The sequence below is a fragment of the Lissotriton helveticus genome, chromosome 5_1 (assembly GCF_964261635.1).
Source record: "Lissotriton helveticus chromosome 5_1, aLisHel1.1, whole genome shotgun sequence".
In the NCBI taxonomy this organism is placed as follows: Eukaryota; Metazoa; Chordata; class Amphibia; order Caudata; family Salamandridae; genus Lissotriton; species Lissotriton helveticus.
The window spans coordinates 1,939,446,403-1,939,463,831 of record NC_136065.1 but is presented as its reverse complement, the minus strand read 5'-3'; the positions used below and the strand labels follow the sequence as shown (position 1 = coordinate 1,939,463,831).

The 17,429-nt window shown below is 40.5% G+C and overlaps 1 protein-coding gene across 2 annotated transcripts in view; it reads left to right on the top strand.

Moving 5' to 3' along the window:
• Window positions 1-2,036: 2,036 nt before the first annotated feature.
• PNPO (pyridoxamine 5'-phosphate oxidase) overlaps window positions 2,037-17,429 on the top strand; it is a 199,752-nt gene continuing 184,359 nt past the window's right edge. Inside the window, exon 1 of one of the 2 annotated variants that reach the window (XM_078645575.1) lies at window positions 2,037-2,354. In XM_078645575.1, coding sequence (XP_078501701.1) covers window positions 2,196-2,354 — 159 coding nt within the window. In that variant the 5' untranslated portion in view covers window positions 2,037-2,195. The remainder of the gene's footprint in view (window positions 2,355-17,429) is intronic. The other variant, XM_078645576.1, reaches the window with a different exon arrangement.

The following is a 17,429-nucleotide window of genomic DNA, read 5'->3' as shown; positions in this document are numbered from 1 at the left end:
GAGTCCTAAAACATCGTAACCCTTGTTTTACACACCACGTGCTTCAGAGGAGTTTTTCGAATGCCCCTAAAGCCTCACCCAAGGAATGCCACCCAGTCTATCATTAGGCAGGAGTAAGTTACAAAAGTAGCAAGTAATGAGGAGAGGAAAATGTCCTCTAAAAACATATTTGCCCGCATGACCATAGCCTGAGCTCGAAAAACATCGCAGGAAAGCTCGTTTTAAATGTTAGCGTCTGATGTCCTTGCACAAGTCATATGATTAGAACGAATATTTTTAGGACAGTCCTGCTCTGTTGTATTCTCTCGTAACCCCCCCTAAACGCAGCAGTTGTCCGCTTAGATTTTATATGACAGGCATTTCTAGGCACAATATTTTCGCGCAAGCTGGTAGCGTTTTTTTAAGCCCTTACTAAAAGTCTCGCCAGATCAGCACATGCACTGGGTCAGGCGAGACCTAAAAACTGGGGATAAAACACAGAACCACAACCTCAAATAACCGGAGTGGGAACGGAATGGTGAATGGATTTAACCGTGTTCTGAAAGACATCTGTCAGTTGGCCATGAGGAGTAATTAGGAAATGGCTCTCCCAGTTGGGAAAGACAGTGTGGGCATATTGTGTCACGTGCAATGACGCAACTGGTTTACCCCCTTTTGTAATTATGAGAGGTAGGACGCCAAGATTGAAGTATACCCCTGGATGGTTATTCTCTACAGGGCTTGAGTCATGGTCAAAGGATGAAATGCAAAACCGTATGGAAGATGTGCATAATAAAGGTAAAGGATATTATGACGCTAAACATAGAGTGAAAACAGCAAGAGTAAATGTAGGTAATTGGGTGCATGTCAAGAAGCCGGGTATGGTTGCCAAAAGGGAGAGTCAATACTTTGAGCCAGAAGAGGTAGTGGAACTTTTTCAAAATGCTGTGAGATTGAGGAATGGAAAGGTGTGCAATCTAAATAGAAGTGCATTAGGGAGAAGGATTGAGTGTAGTAGGAAAGGGGAATTTGATTGGTTGCAGGAGGAAATTGGAAGGGATGACTCAGGTGGATATTGTTATGAATGAACATGTGCTGCAGAGTCAGAGTGCACAGTTATCCGCAAGACAATATGATGGGGAAACTATTCAGGATGGTTCATTGGACACAGCTAGTGAATGTATCAGTTTAGATGCACAGGAGATTGAAGAAGCCGGCCCTGAGGAGACAGAGGATTCTGCCACACATGGAAATTCTGTGAGGAGAAGGAAGGCTCCAGGTTGGTTGAAGGATTACATTGTTAGCAATAAATAATGCATGCTGTTCAACTTCTCACGCGTATTACACTGTTACCTAAAGCAGTGAACTAGTGTGTTCTGCAGGTTTATTGATGTATCGTTTGTTTTTTTGCATGCTTGTTATTTTTACTTTTTGTTTTCTTCTAGAGGAAAAGGGGAGATGTGTTATGTTACTCAGCATGAATGTTTATATTCAATAAAGTAACTGGTATTTGGGAGTTGGACACGTTAGAGAAAGGTTGTGTGTATACCTGTGCTCCTCAGCTGGAATAAATAAATTTACTTGTTCACGAATTATTGGAATTTATTTTCGTAACACCTTCAGTGATGAGGGCAGGGACACACACCGAAGCGGTTCAGTGCTTTAACGATACACTGCCTGAATGTCCCTTGCATGCGAGTGATTGGTGTATATTTATATGACAGTAGCAGAGCACTCGGAGTGCTGCTGCTTCTGTCTGCCCAACGCCTCTCGTTGTGCAAACGAGCTTTCAGAGGAGTCGTCAGACATGTCCAACAGCGTAGAGAGTCGAAGAGCAGATGATATACATTTTCTAAATATTATATTATTTCGAAAGCACATAGGAACTTGATGGTATCCTTTCCATGCGGTATTAATGTCTTTCTGTGACTTAGCCAGGCATCAAAATAGCGAATGAATTGGTTGTATGCATTCTGTAAATCGAACTTTACATTGCGTCACGGTATCTGATTGGCTGTTAATTTAAGGGCATCTGTAATTGGTCCCCTTTGATACATACAGCATACATACCTGCATAGTAATTATGTAGCGACCTACTGCACGTGACTGTCGATTTGGGCTTTAATTCCACCTACATGGAAACAAATTAACAGATTGGCGGGTTCATGTTTTTATGCTGCGTGCAGGGGACAGCCAGAACGCTGTGACGTCTGGGAATGCTCGGTGCCAGACGTGCGGCTTGTCACGTGTTCGTGCGGAGTGGCTTTCGAGGATCTCACCAGTCCCTATCGCATTCAGTCGCCCACCAGAGTCCAGGCGGTACGTCAGCCATGGATTTGCAATCTATGAGAAGTGCATACTTAGGGGCACGGCAGGTGAGTCTGACCACTACTGTGGCGTAAAATCATTTTTATTTTACATTCGGATACATGCCTAGGCCCTAGGTTAGAGAGACTTGTGCAAGGTAAGAAATACAATTACGCGTGTGTTTCATGCCTTCTGTTATAACTATAACTCATTTTATATAGTGCTATATAATATATTTTTGTCGTTTCTTAGCGCTGTAAATATCTGATGTATCCATTACAGATGTCTTTACCAGTCGCCCATTTGTTCATTAATTCACTGATACTCGAATGTGTTTTTCCAGATGACTCCATGTCATAGTGGACGTTAATTTAGCAATCCGGTGCATTCTCTGAATTAGAGGCAGGCTCGCTATAATTGCTATTTGCTTCAGTTGCAATGAAACACCGGAAAACATTACTTTGTGAAAGAGAAAGCACAAGGACTGGATATTACGTCCTTGGTGACACAAGAGTTGTGTGTAACCTTATCAATTTTAATGATGTCTGCCGGATGGGAGATTGTCTGCCCTAGTTAACAAGAAACGAAGTTGCGTTAGATTATTCTTGGTCATCTCGATATCATGCTTACAAACATTATGTGATAAAAAATAGTGAGGATTTTCCAAATTTTAATTGGCATATTTATGACTGCATTGAAAATTATTCATGCACATTATGTAGATCAGGAAATAATGTATTCTAAGCATGCAATTAACATAGTAAAACCGATAATAACCCCTAGCCTTATGGGTATTTTTAATTAAACCAGAGCTGTATAGTTACTACTCTTATAGTGTTGTAGTTTGTAGACCACATAGACATTGTACAAGGTGGGAAACGGTAGAGATCGTGAGGGTGCAGGGTTCTCCCACTCCCCACCTTTTGTACTGCTTTTTTTTGTATCCAGAGGGAGCCTGGATTGTGCACCAGCTGCACGCAGGATATATTCATTACTAAGAGGACTTTTGTCCCCAAATGACCGACCCAAAGGGTCGAAGTACACATCAATTGCCCATGGTGACACTGCTCAGTTTCAAGCCCAACCGAGTGAGGCACAGTTTGTGTGTCACGGGAACTCGAACACACCCTGGTTCCGTCATCCAGTCACAACCTTGTGGCTATACTTTTAATCAGGTATTCCTGTTATATCATTGTCCTGAAGAGAGCGCAACATTTCTAAAGAGTTTGAAATGACATTGACACAAAAGCACACCATCACTGCCTTAAAAGAATTTGCCTTTTTTATTGATTTCGCTTATGCATGTATTTATAAACACATATTGAAAGTTGTAGCCTATACTTATAATTATCACCTGTTCATTCTGTATGTTTTGTCACCTTCGGACACAGTGCACATTCGTTGGTTTGCCTGTTTATAGCACCTTGTATAGGACATTTGTACAATTTCTATGTGGTCCACACATTACTATACTGTACGTGTAGTTTACTCTACTTTTCTGTTTTGATCAAATGCACCCTTAAGGCTAGAGTGTATTAGTGGTTTTACTACACTAATTGCATGCATTAACCTATTTCTTTGCTTAACTGCAACGTTGGTATATATGAATGTTTTCAGTATATACTGAATTTCCAGTTTCTATTGGATTAGAAGGTTGCTCCTGGCATAGTATTGTGGAACATTGTCACACTACCTTTTCTCGGAAGGCATCACAGAAAAGCACACGATCTCACTAAAAAGTGTGACCTACAGAGTCCTATTCAAAGTACATTAATCAATTAAACTAATTTATAATGATTCAGACGTATGACTTTTGAATTACACATACATTTGCTAGTGCATTACCCGACTCCGCTATATTACAAGTATTGTACCCGGAGGCTTGCTAGACACTCACAGATGTATGCAGCAGGTGACTTAAACCTGCAATGCAACATGCCAACAACGTTGTCATGGGTCGTCTCGCATTAATCCCCCCCTTCCCTTTTCCCTGACGAAAGCGAGGTTCCATCGCTGACAGTTGTAAGGGTTTTTCTGCGAGATGCCGACCTCTTGGTAGTGGGTGAATAAACAGCTCACTTTTCTTCACTTACCCTGCCTCTGGACCGTACGTATTGTCCACAGCTGTACTTCCTTCTGTTCTCCGGATCTTTATTACCGGAGTCATTTTTTTGTATGTACACCCCGGTTTACCACTATGAAAGGAAACTGCAAGAACCTATTAGGATTGGTGTGTATGATGTCTCTTATTTTATTGTATTTTTATTTGAAAAGTTTTATAAAGTGCGAACATGTCCCTTATAGTTATTGAAGCTCTGTACAAAGTGGCGAAAGCACTAATAAACCAACACAATGGAACAAATGATTTAGTTAAATAAACACACTGTCAAACAAAGGGGGTAAACAAGCAGGGGCAGGGGAATCAGCAAGTCTGGAGGGCCCAGTACAGTTTCAGAAGGTAAATAGAAATAGATAACAAGTGAACCGAAAAACATAAAATAAATCGAACAAACGGTATAAAAGATGTATCACATCCGTAGTAAGAGGGGGCTTGAGAAGGAAAACCAGTTAATGCTGTTCATGTTCACTCAAGATTAGCCATTTGACCTGTTTCTTAAAAGATGCAGTACATAGGTTTGTTCTGATCTCAGTAGGAAGAGCGTTCCAAATTCTTGGAGCAAGACCGGTGAAGGCACAATTGTAAGTTCTTTTCTTTTTGAATTTGGGAGGTTTCAAAAGTAGGGTGGACAAACTTCTTAAGTTCTGACATGAGCCAGATAATTCACGCTTTTTAGCCAAGTAAACCGGGGTGTTGTATTGTATGGCTTCATGTGTCAAGCAAGCTATCTTGAAACGTATCCTAGCTTCGATAGACAGCCAATTTAGTTGAATAAGGTCAGGGGTGATGAGGCTCTGAGCAGGCCCAAACTAGCTTTAGGTAGCCTAGCAAGGGTCACCAAACCATATTCCAGATGAGAGATAACCAGGGATTGAACTGCAGGCCGGATTTCCTCAGGCGGAACGAAACGCGTGATTTTCTTAAGGGTGTTTAGCTCAAAATAGGCTCCCCTAATAGGTGCACTGATGTGAGCTTGCATATTTAGGTATTTGTCCAAGGTAAATTCTAACGATTCAGCAGAGTCAACCACATGAGGGGTGCAGTTAAGAGCAGTGAGTTGTTTAAGCCAGTCCTGGGTAGGTGCAGAGTTGTTGCAGGGGGGGGCAAATCAGAAGGAATTCTGTTTTGAGACTATTTAAAAAAAGGTGGTTCTGGGCTGGCCATTGTTGAGTTTGTAAGAGTGCATCTTTTAAAGTTTTTATGTCCTCTGGAGAAGAGGATTTCAATTACAGTTGAGTGTCATCAGCATACATGTGGTAATGAATGTTAGACGGTTCAGAATATCGGAGAGTGGTTCCATAAAAAGGTTGAAAAGAGTGGGAGAAAGTGCAGAGCCTTGAGGAACTCCAATCGTGACAGGGGTACTGGTTGCAAGGGAATGTTTAACTTTGATTCTTTGTGTGCGGTTTTGTAAGAAAGAGGTAACGTATTAATGCTACAAAAGAGAAACAGGGCCTGCTCCTTCTAAGATCTTTCAGCTCAACTTAAAGAGCCCTCTTTTAGTCCTAGGCTGTGATTAGTAGTTCCTCCTGCAAGGTCTCTACACGTCTCACTTTCCCTTTTTACATGCAACTACATTAATAGATTAAGAAACTCTTTTATTTGTTATTTACTTTAGCTTCATCAACTATTGCCTGCAGGTTCTAGACCGAAGTCTACTTATTTATGACTCTAGCTCAACAGTGATAGAGCGCCCATACTTACTCAGCTTCAGCCCCTCACTTCCTTTGGTTTCTCAGTAAACTCTATGTGAACACAGCCACAATAGTGTGAGTGGTTTGACCTTTGCCGAAGAAAAAAGCCGTAGGATCACTCCACTGAATCCCTAGGCAGTAAATACTGCCATAAAAAATGTAGCTTACCATACCGCCTAAATCGATAGGGTTGGCAAGTATTCAACACGGTCATCAGTCAAGGTTTTCACTTGCTAGCCTGTGTTCTATCATTTGTAGTTCTGGTTTAGTTCAGTTGAACCAAATATACTGATACGCTAGCAGTAAAAAAATCTAAGTGCCAGGGTGCTCGTCAGGAGGCCACCGCAGTGTGCACCACCCATTGCCAGCGCTGCCAATGACAGCACTTGCACAACATCTAACCATAACACTGCTACAAGTGAGACAATTCAGACTGTTCAAGGCTCCCAAACCTAAAAGAATGGCTTGGGCAGAAGGTATTAGTTGTTTTTAATGTATATTGAAATAATAACAACTGTTGTCCTGCTCATTTTGAAACTGCACAAAAGCACCCCAATGTGGCAGCTGTCATAAGTGCTGGTGCTGAGCACTGGAAACCACCGGCTCAAATTAAGCACTACCACCAGACAATGATTTGAAATAGTGGAAAAAGAGCGATGCAACAGCAACGTCTAGCTAGCACTGTGAACAATTATGGTTGTATTCATCTTTTTAGGGCTCGCCTGGAGTTGCAGCACGAAGCGCTGCTGCTAGCGAGCATTACTGTAGCTGTATTGCCTCCCCAAGTGGTACAGACCGGTGCACGAGCAGACACCGGTCTGTGAACGCGCGAGCCGCAGGGAACGCTAACATGCACGTGGTCCCGCTCCTGCCCTCCCACTCCTGCCCTCCCACGTCTCTTCCAAGTCGCACTCCAGGCCGACTTGTTTTGGTTTGCATGTATTCTGAACGCAGTAAGAGTTCTACAGCCCAGTTTATGCACTAGTGACGTAATCTCTGCGCGTGGCCTCCTGTTGTCCATCCATGCGAGATTTGTAGATATACCGACTGGAATTGACCTTCGAACAGAGATCGCGTCCTTTTTTAACAGTATTAGTAAAACGCATTCGAGGTGTACTGCACGCAAACGACCCTGAAAATAAGGCATCGTCGGTGCTGTTTCTGAAGCTACGCTGTGCTTCAAGTCAAATATATCTCAGCTCAGAGACTGCTCTAGGCTCAGCCGACGCAAACACATTACCACTGTTGCCCACAATATTTATGTTTTTCATAATAGAAATAACTATTACTGAACCAATAGCGATCTGTCCATCGTGCTCGCAGGAATGGCCGCACGCCTGGATTCTAAAATGTAAAATGCAGATTAAGCATAGACCTCTGCAGCAAATGGCCAACCCACTCAGAGATATGTGTTTTTTTATATTAATATCGACACCGTTAACTATTCAGTAAAGACCAGTCAGGATAATGCTTCTCTCCGGTAGGGGTTATGCAAACGGTCATTATTAGCAGAGAGCTGCTGCACACTTGGAACGGAGCTGCAGAGCCGTCTGCAGACCTACGGGGATGTTCAGGGAGGGAGTCACCCCTGGCAGCGTTGGCATGGGTTAAGTGCAGTGCAAGCACTGAACGTTACCAAGCCTGGGCACGAGATATTGCCAGGCATTTGCGAACCCTGCACTTCAGTGAAAATCCCAGCGTGAGGTATCTGCAGAACACGCACCGTGTGATCTCAGCAGTTCGGTCTGCACTCCTCAAGTAGTGAAAAAAGGATTCGAAAACGGTTGTTCCCCCTTGTGCGATGGAACGCAACTTTGGGGAATTCGGAGTGCTTACGAGTGACTGAAGCATATACATAATTTGTATTTTAAAGTGGGTCGCATCCCTCAAATACGCGTGTGCGATGGTGCGCCTCACACACCTGCGCTTGCCCACAATCAGTAAATAATACGCAGACCATGACTCCCAATATATCCCGCCTGCGCTCAGGTTACCGTTTTTACAAGACTGCAACCCAATTTCTCCCAAACCACACTGCACTCTCTCCCACACTGCACTCTCTCCCACACTGCACTCCACTTTCTCCACACTGCACTCCACTCTCTCCACACTGCACTCCACTCTCTCCACACTGCACTCCACTCTCTCCACACTGCACTCCACTCTCTCCACACTGCACTCCACTCTCTCCACACTGCACTCCACTCTACCCCACACTGCACTCCAATCTCCCCCACTGCACTCCACTCTCCCCCACACTGCCTTCCACTCTCCCATACTGCACTCCACTCTCCCATACTGCACTCCACTCTCCCACACTGCACTCCACTCTCTCCCACACTGCACTCCACTCTCTCCCACACTGCACTCCACTCTCTCCCACACTGCACTCCACTCTCTCCCACACTGCACTCCACTCTCTCCCACACTGCACTCCACTCTCTCCCACACTGCACTCCACACTCTCCCACACTGCACTCCACTCTCTCCACACTGCACTCCACTCTACCCCACACTGCACTCTCTACACTGCACTCCAATCTCCCCCACTGCACTCCACTCTCTCCACACTGCACTCCACTCTCTCCACACTGCACTCCACTCTCCCACACTGCACTCCAATCTCCCCCACTGCACTCCACTCTCCCCCACACTGCACTCCACTCTCTCCACACTGCACTGCACTCCACTCTCTCCACACTGCACTGCACTCCACTCTCCCCCGCACTGCACTCCACTCTCCCATACTGCACTCCACTCTCCCACACTGCACTACATCGCTCCTTGCTCATGCCCTCCTTAACTACTGTCCATGTCAGTCACTTCCCCCAGGCCACTATCTACACCTGTAGTAACCCCGACCCCTCCCGCCCTTTAAGACATCACTTCATCAGTCAGTTCCTGCTTCCCCCCTGGATGCTTTCCGTCTATTCTAGCCCCTTCCCTCGCCTCCCCTCAGCTTTTTAAACTGCAGTCCCCCAGCATCTTCCTCCTCCCTGCCCAGCAGCCCTCGGCTGCAGTCCTCGCGTCCACCCCCTCCTACCCGTGCTGTAGCGCATACCTGCTCATCTCCAGGTTGCAGTGGGCGCCCCTCCCACTCCCTCTATATACTCCTTCCTATAGCGCATATAATACCTTCCCTGGGCTGCACTTATCGCTCCCGCCGCTTCAGCCTATTCTTCTTTCCCAGCGGCCTTAAATGACGACCATAACTGCTCTCCTCAGCTCCAGTACATCCATTATTTCCCCCCTGATGCAGCCCTGCCCCTACCTCCTCTCCCTCGCCTTTATGTAGTCCTTCCCAGCACTCACTTCGTTCCTCCTCTTTCTCAGGTTCCCTACCTGCTCTTGATCCAGCGGGCTATAGAAAATATATCATAAACTACGCTACCCAACTTCATAACCTATAAACAAAATTCTATACTAAATATGGACCCATTTATGAACCTGATATATTTTGGGCCTACTGAATCAGGTGGTCAGAATAAATCTATATACACATTATCTACACACTATATACATATTTATACATTTGCAAAAAGAATATTGTCATTAGAATAAAACCCAACCATTTAAACGACCACCATAGGTGACGTGATCTAGCTAATGGTAACCTATACTTCTAAATAATCAAGACCAGCTTGTTTGTCAAAAGTAAGATTTTATTTTCTAAATTATGATATATATGTTGTAAGTTTTATAAATGAAATTTATTTGCAATAAAGCAAGCATGATGGTAAGAAATATGGAAAAACACAATTTAAGCAATTGAATCAAATTTAAAGAAATTATATAAAGTTTAGCATTTCTAAAACCTATTTCCCTAACTGAGCTAAATAGACAGAAATTAAAGTAAAGTTCTTTGAGGATTCTTACGTGCTCCACGCAAAGTCCAGCAGCACATCACCCTCATCGGAAAGTTAGAAAGCAGCAGCCAGCCCAACCCTAAGGGCATGACTTTTTATACCTTTCTACGCTAACTAAACTAGCAAAGGAAAGTTTTCAGAAATCTACGACGTCCCATTGGTTGAGAGTGACAAGTGACATGTCACCCGATTCTTAAAAAGTTCCACAAAATCATGTCTTACAAAGACCATTGTCTCTTCCACGTGAAGCCAGAGGCTTCCTGCGATTGCAACTTTGTATTAAGTCATCCTCGCAGCTTCCATAGTCTTTCAGTGCAACTTCCGCGGATGCCAAGTTAAGGACTGACAAAAAGTTCACTTTCGACCTTGGCCATGTCCGACAGAATGATGTCAGCTCATCAGTTTTTGCTTTGTGAATGCAGCTTCAATAAACGTTTTAATTCAGAATGGGCGTCTCATGACTTTCTGCAGAATTATAGTTCAGCTCTTATTTTGCGGCTCAAATAGCTAGGCCTCAAAAGCAGGCAACTTATGATTTCTAGTATAAAACAAACACAAGAAAAGTATTAATGTAAGAAATAAAGTATATTCTGTATCCACCCCATGGTTTACTAATTAATTAACCCACCCGATTAATCAAAATGTTACCTAGCCATTGCAAACAAATAAAGCAGCGTTTATAATTACCAGTCTCCGTTTTTCAATGAGACCCATATGCACCTAGAATAGTAGAAATGACATTACACAGACAAGGAAAAGCAAAACAAGCACATGCTTATTTAAGTTTGCAGCAGTTAGTAATGACAAAAACGAAAACAATAAATTATTTTATTAATTTGCACAAACAGAAAGATGCAACATTTATGCACGTTTATGAGCACACATGTTAGTCCCCCCACATGTAAAGTTTAATCTAGGTTGTATTAGCACGACATATCACAAATCATTAATAATTTTATTCATGTTATGGAAATGTGACTTTGCGAGTTTAAACAAAATTTTGTTTTCTATCTCGCTCCATCAACTCCCTCATCTGGTGATTAACAAATCACCACACCAGCACTCAAAATTTTTGGTAAATTAAATTTTTAAGAAATCGATTCAAATTCATTTGTATTAGTAAACCTAAAAGTCTGTTTCAGCATAATCTTTGCAATTAACATGACGCTCTCTATGTAACTCCTGTAACTCGATCTCCCTTTCCTCTTCTTTTCTGAGTTTATAGATTCTCTTCTTTTCCTTCAAATGTTTCTTTCTTTTATGTAACAAACAACCTACTTTAGTCAAAATAAAAATGAATACTATTATAATCAAAGGTGCCAGAATCTTGCCAAGAATTGAACTTCCGATATTATGAAACCAGTTTTTAATTGCTTGAAACCTTTTTGAAAGTTTCCCAGTAAAATCTTCTTCTTCTAAAGGAATTATTTCTGAATGCATTTGTGTAATATTCTTAATATACATTTCAATATTCTTACTTTCATCCGGTATATATGTACAGCAATGTTGGACATGTAAAATGCCACAGACTCCTCCCTCTTTTGCTAGGAGTATGTCTAAAGCAAGACGATCTTGAATTACCATGGATCTAATAGCAATAACTTCAACATTCACTAATTGAAACCCATCAGCAGTATCAGTTGATAATCTATCAACTATAGTGGACAATTTTCTAATTCTCCCTGCATTTAGGGTTATACCAACAAAAGGTATTACAGCTTGGAAAATATCTCCCAGAACTTCAGTAAAAGTTTCTCTTTTAGCTCTATTTACATAATTATGAATTTTAAACAATCCTTCTGAATCTCTGTCAACATGAAACACTTTAGGAAAAACAATTCCCACATAACAAGTTCCATACCAATGGTCTGGAAGGTTATAGTAAGCTTTGTCACCACAAACAAAATAAATTCCAGGGAAGATAGGATCTTTTCCACCTTTAAATCCCCAACCTCCCATAATCTGATAAGTATCTTCACAGTTGCTTGCACCTACAAAATAATTATCAAAAAGTGTATTATCTCTTCTAATGCAAAGCTTTCCACTAACAGGTTTATCTATGTGAATTGCAATATTTTCAAGCATTTTGCCATTTAATTTCTCATCCTCTTTTTGCCAGAAGGATGACTTAGTCTGCTTGACTAATTCATTTCTCTTATAAATTGCTCTTCTCTCCTCAACCATATTCAAAAATTTCTTTCCTTCAGTACTTAATTTACATGTCAGATTATTCTTATAAGCATACTCATAAGTGAGTTCGTTAATAACAAGGAAATATTCTCTCAATTGTTTAGCTTTCTTATGCTTATTTAAAGCATTATCAATTTTAACATTAGCAAAAATCTCATCATAATTTGAATAGTAATATTCTAAACGACCAGTTTGATAAAATAAACTAGTTAATACACTACATGTAACAGCATAAGTGAGAGGAAGCATATTATATGTTACTCCCTCAGAAACAGAAGCGGGTAACTTAACACATACATAACAGTCCTTTGCATCCATTACCTTTACATATTCACTCAAAAGCTTTGTGAATGTATTGCTTGAAAAATCACCTATTGATTTATCTTGATGAATGTTAGGCTGATGATCAATTACTTTTGCAGATGCACTATGTTTAGTTTGGCTAACCAGAGTTTTGCTTGTTATGTTAATTTTGTGTAATTCTCTATTCATTTCTAAAGGTATAATCACAGCTAGTATCAACCAGAGCAGAACTAAAATGAGCAGACATACCAGAGTCATCTTACAGCATCTTTTAAAAACAGAACATCTTGAAGTGCTCTCCTTAACGTAAGGCATTTTTAGGTTAGTTTTAGCCTCAAAAATAAAAATAAATTTTAAAATTTATATACACCTCCCTTTTAAAATATATTTTTCTTTTATAACCCTAAACAAGATTTCTTCGACCTTATGTCATACATAAGTTTTCTTCTATTAAACAGTTTTTCTTCGACCTTGTGTCAACTAACAGGATTTCTTCAGCCTTTTGCCAATTTAATAATTCTGTACTTTAATCATTGTCACTAATTTCTTGGATTTCGTTTTCTTCATCACTACTATCATATATGTCAATAACAGGTGGAATTACCAAGTAAGTCCACTCAGGAGACTTGTATTTCTGGTTTGGTCTAATTATTCTCTTCCCTTTTCTCGATATCACTTCTATTTTTCTTCCAACTCCAACTTCTTTTCCAGGACTCTTTTGACTACTTATTTCTTCAACTTGTTCTATTGGCTTTTTGATTAATCTCACTCTCAATCTTCCACCAGGCCAGAAGTCTGCTTTTCTCACGTACTTTTTCTTTGGTTCAGAATTATTTGATTCCGACTTCCAAGTCCTTTTCTTTCCGTTTTCACTTCCACTTTCCACGTCACTTTCTTCAGTTTCGTAGTCTGAAATTTCAATTGACTCAGGAACTTCTCTATTCGGCAATTTCACTCCTTCAGGAACTTCACTTTGTCTTCCATCACTGGTACTCGGTAATTCGTTCTCCTCCTCTTCTTCAATTACCTCTAGCTTCCCAGATTTCGGATTTTTGTTCCTTACTTCAGAGTTTATTCTCTGCCTTTCGATACTCTCCTGGTCTGAAACTTCTTTTGGTTCAGCTTCTTTGTCTTCAATATAGACAACTGAATCTTCAGTTATTTTTCCTTTTAACAGATTCTCTTCACCTTCAGAATCTATTTCAATTATTTCTAAGTCTTTTCTTGTCAGATTTCCATTCACTGACACAGTTTCCAGATGTCGACTTTCTTGTCGATCTTCAGAATCTGGAATTACTTCACCTTCTGTTCTGTCTTCTGCTTCAGAATCAGAATCATCTGTGGTATCACTTTCAACATCAGAATTCTCAGGAGTTGGTATTGGAATAGTATGACTTGGATGAATCCAACGCTTCAATCCTCTGCACTTTACAGCATTAGTAGTAATCAAGATTACCTGCCTAGGTTTCTGCCATCTAGGAGATAGACAATTCCTCCTCCGATGTACTTTCGTTCTGACCCAGTCTCCAGGTCTCAGATCATGTGTCAAAACTTTGTCATTTGATTGAGCTTCAGTTCCCACCTGATTAGACACAGAAGTTACCATATCAGATAACCTTTTACAGTAATCCAAAATTGCACTGTCATTTATGCTCAACAGTTTACCTACAGGTACAAAAGCTTGCCTCATAACTCTTCCCATTAAAATTTCATGAGGACTCAGACCTGTCTTTTTATCTGGTGTACTTCTTAATGACATCAAAACAAGTGGAAGAGCATCAGTCCACTTAACTCCTGTCTCTAGACACATTTTTCCAATTCTGTTTTTGATAGTTCCATTTATTTGCTCAACTACACCTGATGCCTCTGGTCTGTATGCACAGTGTATTTTCTGCTCAATACTCATAGCTTCACAAATTAACTTCAACAGTTTGTTATCAAAATGGCTTCCTCCATCACTCTCAATAGTAACTGGAAAACCGTACCTTGGGATGATTTCTCTGAGCATTAGTTTTGCTACTGTAATTGAATCACAATGTCGTGTAGGGAAAGCCTCTACCCATCTTGAGAATAAGCATACAATTACAAGTACATATTTCAAACAGTTGTGTAAGGGCATTTCAATGAAATCTATTTGTAACCTGGTAAAGGGACCACCCTCTCGACCAATTATTCCTGTCCCCACCACTGATTTTCTGTTTGGATTCATTTGTTGGCATGACAAACACCTTTGACAAAAAGATTCTGCAATGGTTCTAAATTTGGTATTGAACCATGTTTCTCTAAAAAGTCTGACCATTGAATCTCTCCCTAAATGTGCAGGACCATGATATAATCTGGCCATATCAGAAATCAAACAATTTGGTAAAACTACTCTGCCATCTTTGTAAACCCACACTCCATCTTCATCACGTGGTCTACAATCTGATCTTAACCATAGGTCTTTTTCTTCATCATCTGCTTCGTTTTGTAAATCTCTAATCTCATTCCATGTTTCTACAACAGTCGTTAGCATTAATGAATTTGAATCAGTTTCTGTACTCCTATTCCGATTGTAAGAATAATTTTTCCTTGCGCAGTACTTTGCTGTTTCGTCTGCGAAGGCATTTCCTTTGGAAATATAATCAGTTCCTCTAGTGTGCGCTGCACACTTGACTATGGCAATTTCTTTTGGCAATTGTATTGCTTCAATTAATCTTCTAATGAAAACTGCATTTTTAATTGGGGATCCTGTTGATGTCATGTATCCTCTCTGTGACCAGAGTTGTCCATAATCATGCACAACTCCGTACCCATACTGACTATCAGTAATGATGGTAACTCTTATATCTTTTGATATTTCACATGCACGAATTAAAGCAATCAATTCAGCCACTTGTGCTGAACGAACTCCTTCAAGACATGATGCTTCTTCAACATCTTCGACTGTACAAACTGAGTATGAAGCTTTCAAGACACCTCCTTCGGATCTTAAGCATGAGCCATCTACAAAGTAGACAAAATCCGATTCTGGCAAAGGTCTGTCTTTGATGTCTTTTCTTGGTTTTGTGCAGAATTCCATGACATCTAAACATTCATGTTCTGTCTCAATGTCATCAACAATTTCGGAATCAGGCAGTAATGTAGAAGGATTCAGATTCAGACATCTTGAAATCGAAACATTATCTGCTCCCAGTATTATTTTCTCATACTTTGTCAATCTGCTACTTGTTAAATGTTGAGTCTTACCTCTTGTCAGTAATATTTCAACTGAATGAGGCACAAAAACTTTCACAGGAAATCCCATAATGATTCCTTCACTTTGTTCAAGGCTGATACTTGTAGCTGCAACTGCTTTCAAACAACCTGGTAATGCTTTTGCAATTGGATCAAGAACTGCAGAGAAGTATGCAATAGGTTTCTTTAAATTTCCATGTCTCTGTATTAATACAGATAATGCACATCCTTCTCTCTCACTGCAATACAGTTCAAAATCTTTCTCATAATTTGGCATACCCAAAGCAGGAGCTTGACATAAACTCTTTTTCAGGTTCTCAAAAGATTCCATCTCAGCATCATTGAGAATAATTGGATCTTTTACATCTGATTTGGTCAGTCTTTGTAGTGGTTTTGCAATTACTGAAAATCCACTTATCCATTGTCGACAGTAACCTACCATTCCCAAGAACATTCTAACCTGTCTTTGTGTTCTTGGCGGTAACATTGCTTGAATCATTTTTATTCTCTCTATAGTTACTTGTCTTTTTCCCTTTGCAATTCTGTGACCAAGATATTTTACTTCTTGTTTGCAAAACTGTAGTTTTGCTGGGGACACTTTATGTCCTTCTTCTGCAAGGCGATTTAACAGAATTATTGTGTCTGTTACACAATTTTCTCTTGTCTTTGCAGCTATTAACAAATCATCAATATACTGCACCATCGTAGACCTACCTGGTAAGTCTAAATCTTCTAGTGATCTTTTTAACAATTCATTAAAGATTGAAGGACTTTCTGTATAGCCCTGAGGGATTCTTGTCCATCCAAGGGTCTTACCTTGGAATCTGAAAGCGAAGATTTCATAACTGTCTGGGTGTAAGGGAACAGTAAAGAATGCATTGCAAAGGTCAATGACTGTGTACCATTCAGCATCATGTGGAATCTGAAATAGAATTACTGCTGGATTTGGAACCACAGGACAACATGGAATGACAATTTGATTAACCTTTCTCAAATCTTGTACGATCCTAAATGTTCCGTTAGCCTTTTTAACTCCCATAATTGGTGAATTACAAGAGCTACTCTTCATTTCCTTTAATACACCTTGCTTGATTAATTTTTCAATTACAGGTGTAATACCTTCAATTGTCTCTGTCTTCATTTTATACTGTGGAGTGTTTGGAAATTCTATTCCCTGTTTCAATGCAATTTTTACAGGATCTACGTTTTTCATCAGACCCATCTCATTCCCAGTAAAATCCCATATTTCAGATTTCACTGTTTCTTTTAGCTCTTCAGGTAAATCCTTTTCCTCAAATGCAGGAAACAATTTTGTTTCTTCTGCTTCCATCATCATCATTGTCATTCTGTATAAACCATCTTCCTCCATTGTTTGTAACTCAACTCCTTCAGGAGAACAATATATTCTGCAATTCATTTTACATAGGATGTCTCTGCCTAATAGATTTACTGGACTACTGTTACAAACCACAAATCTGTGTTTGTCTCTGTAATTTCCAATTTCGACTGGTACTGGATCAGTTAAGTCTGTTTTAATTTGCTGATTACTTACTCCCACGACTTGGATGGTATCCCCAGAGAGAGGTAGGTTTTCAATTTCCACTGATCTAACAGTAGAACGGGTAGCACCAGTGTCCACTAGAAAAGTGATGTCTACATCATTAACTTTCCCGTTTACATAAGGACCAGACTGGTCAACCTCAAGAGTGGCTCCAACAACACACTCTTCCTCCTCTCTCGGGCACCGTCAGCAAT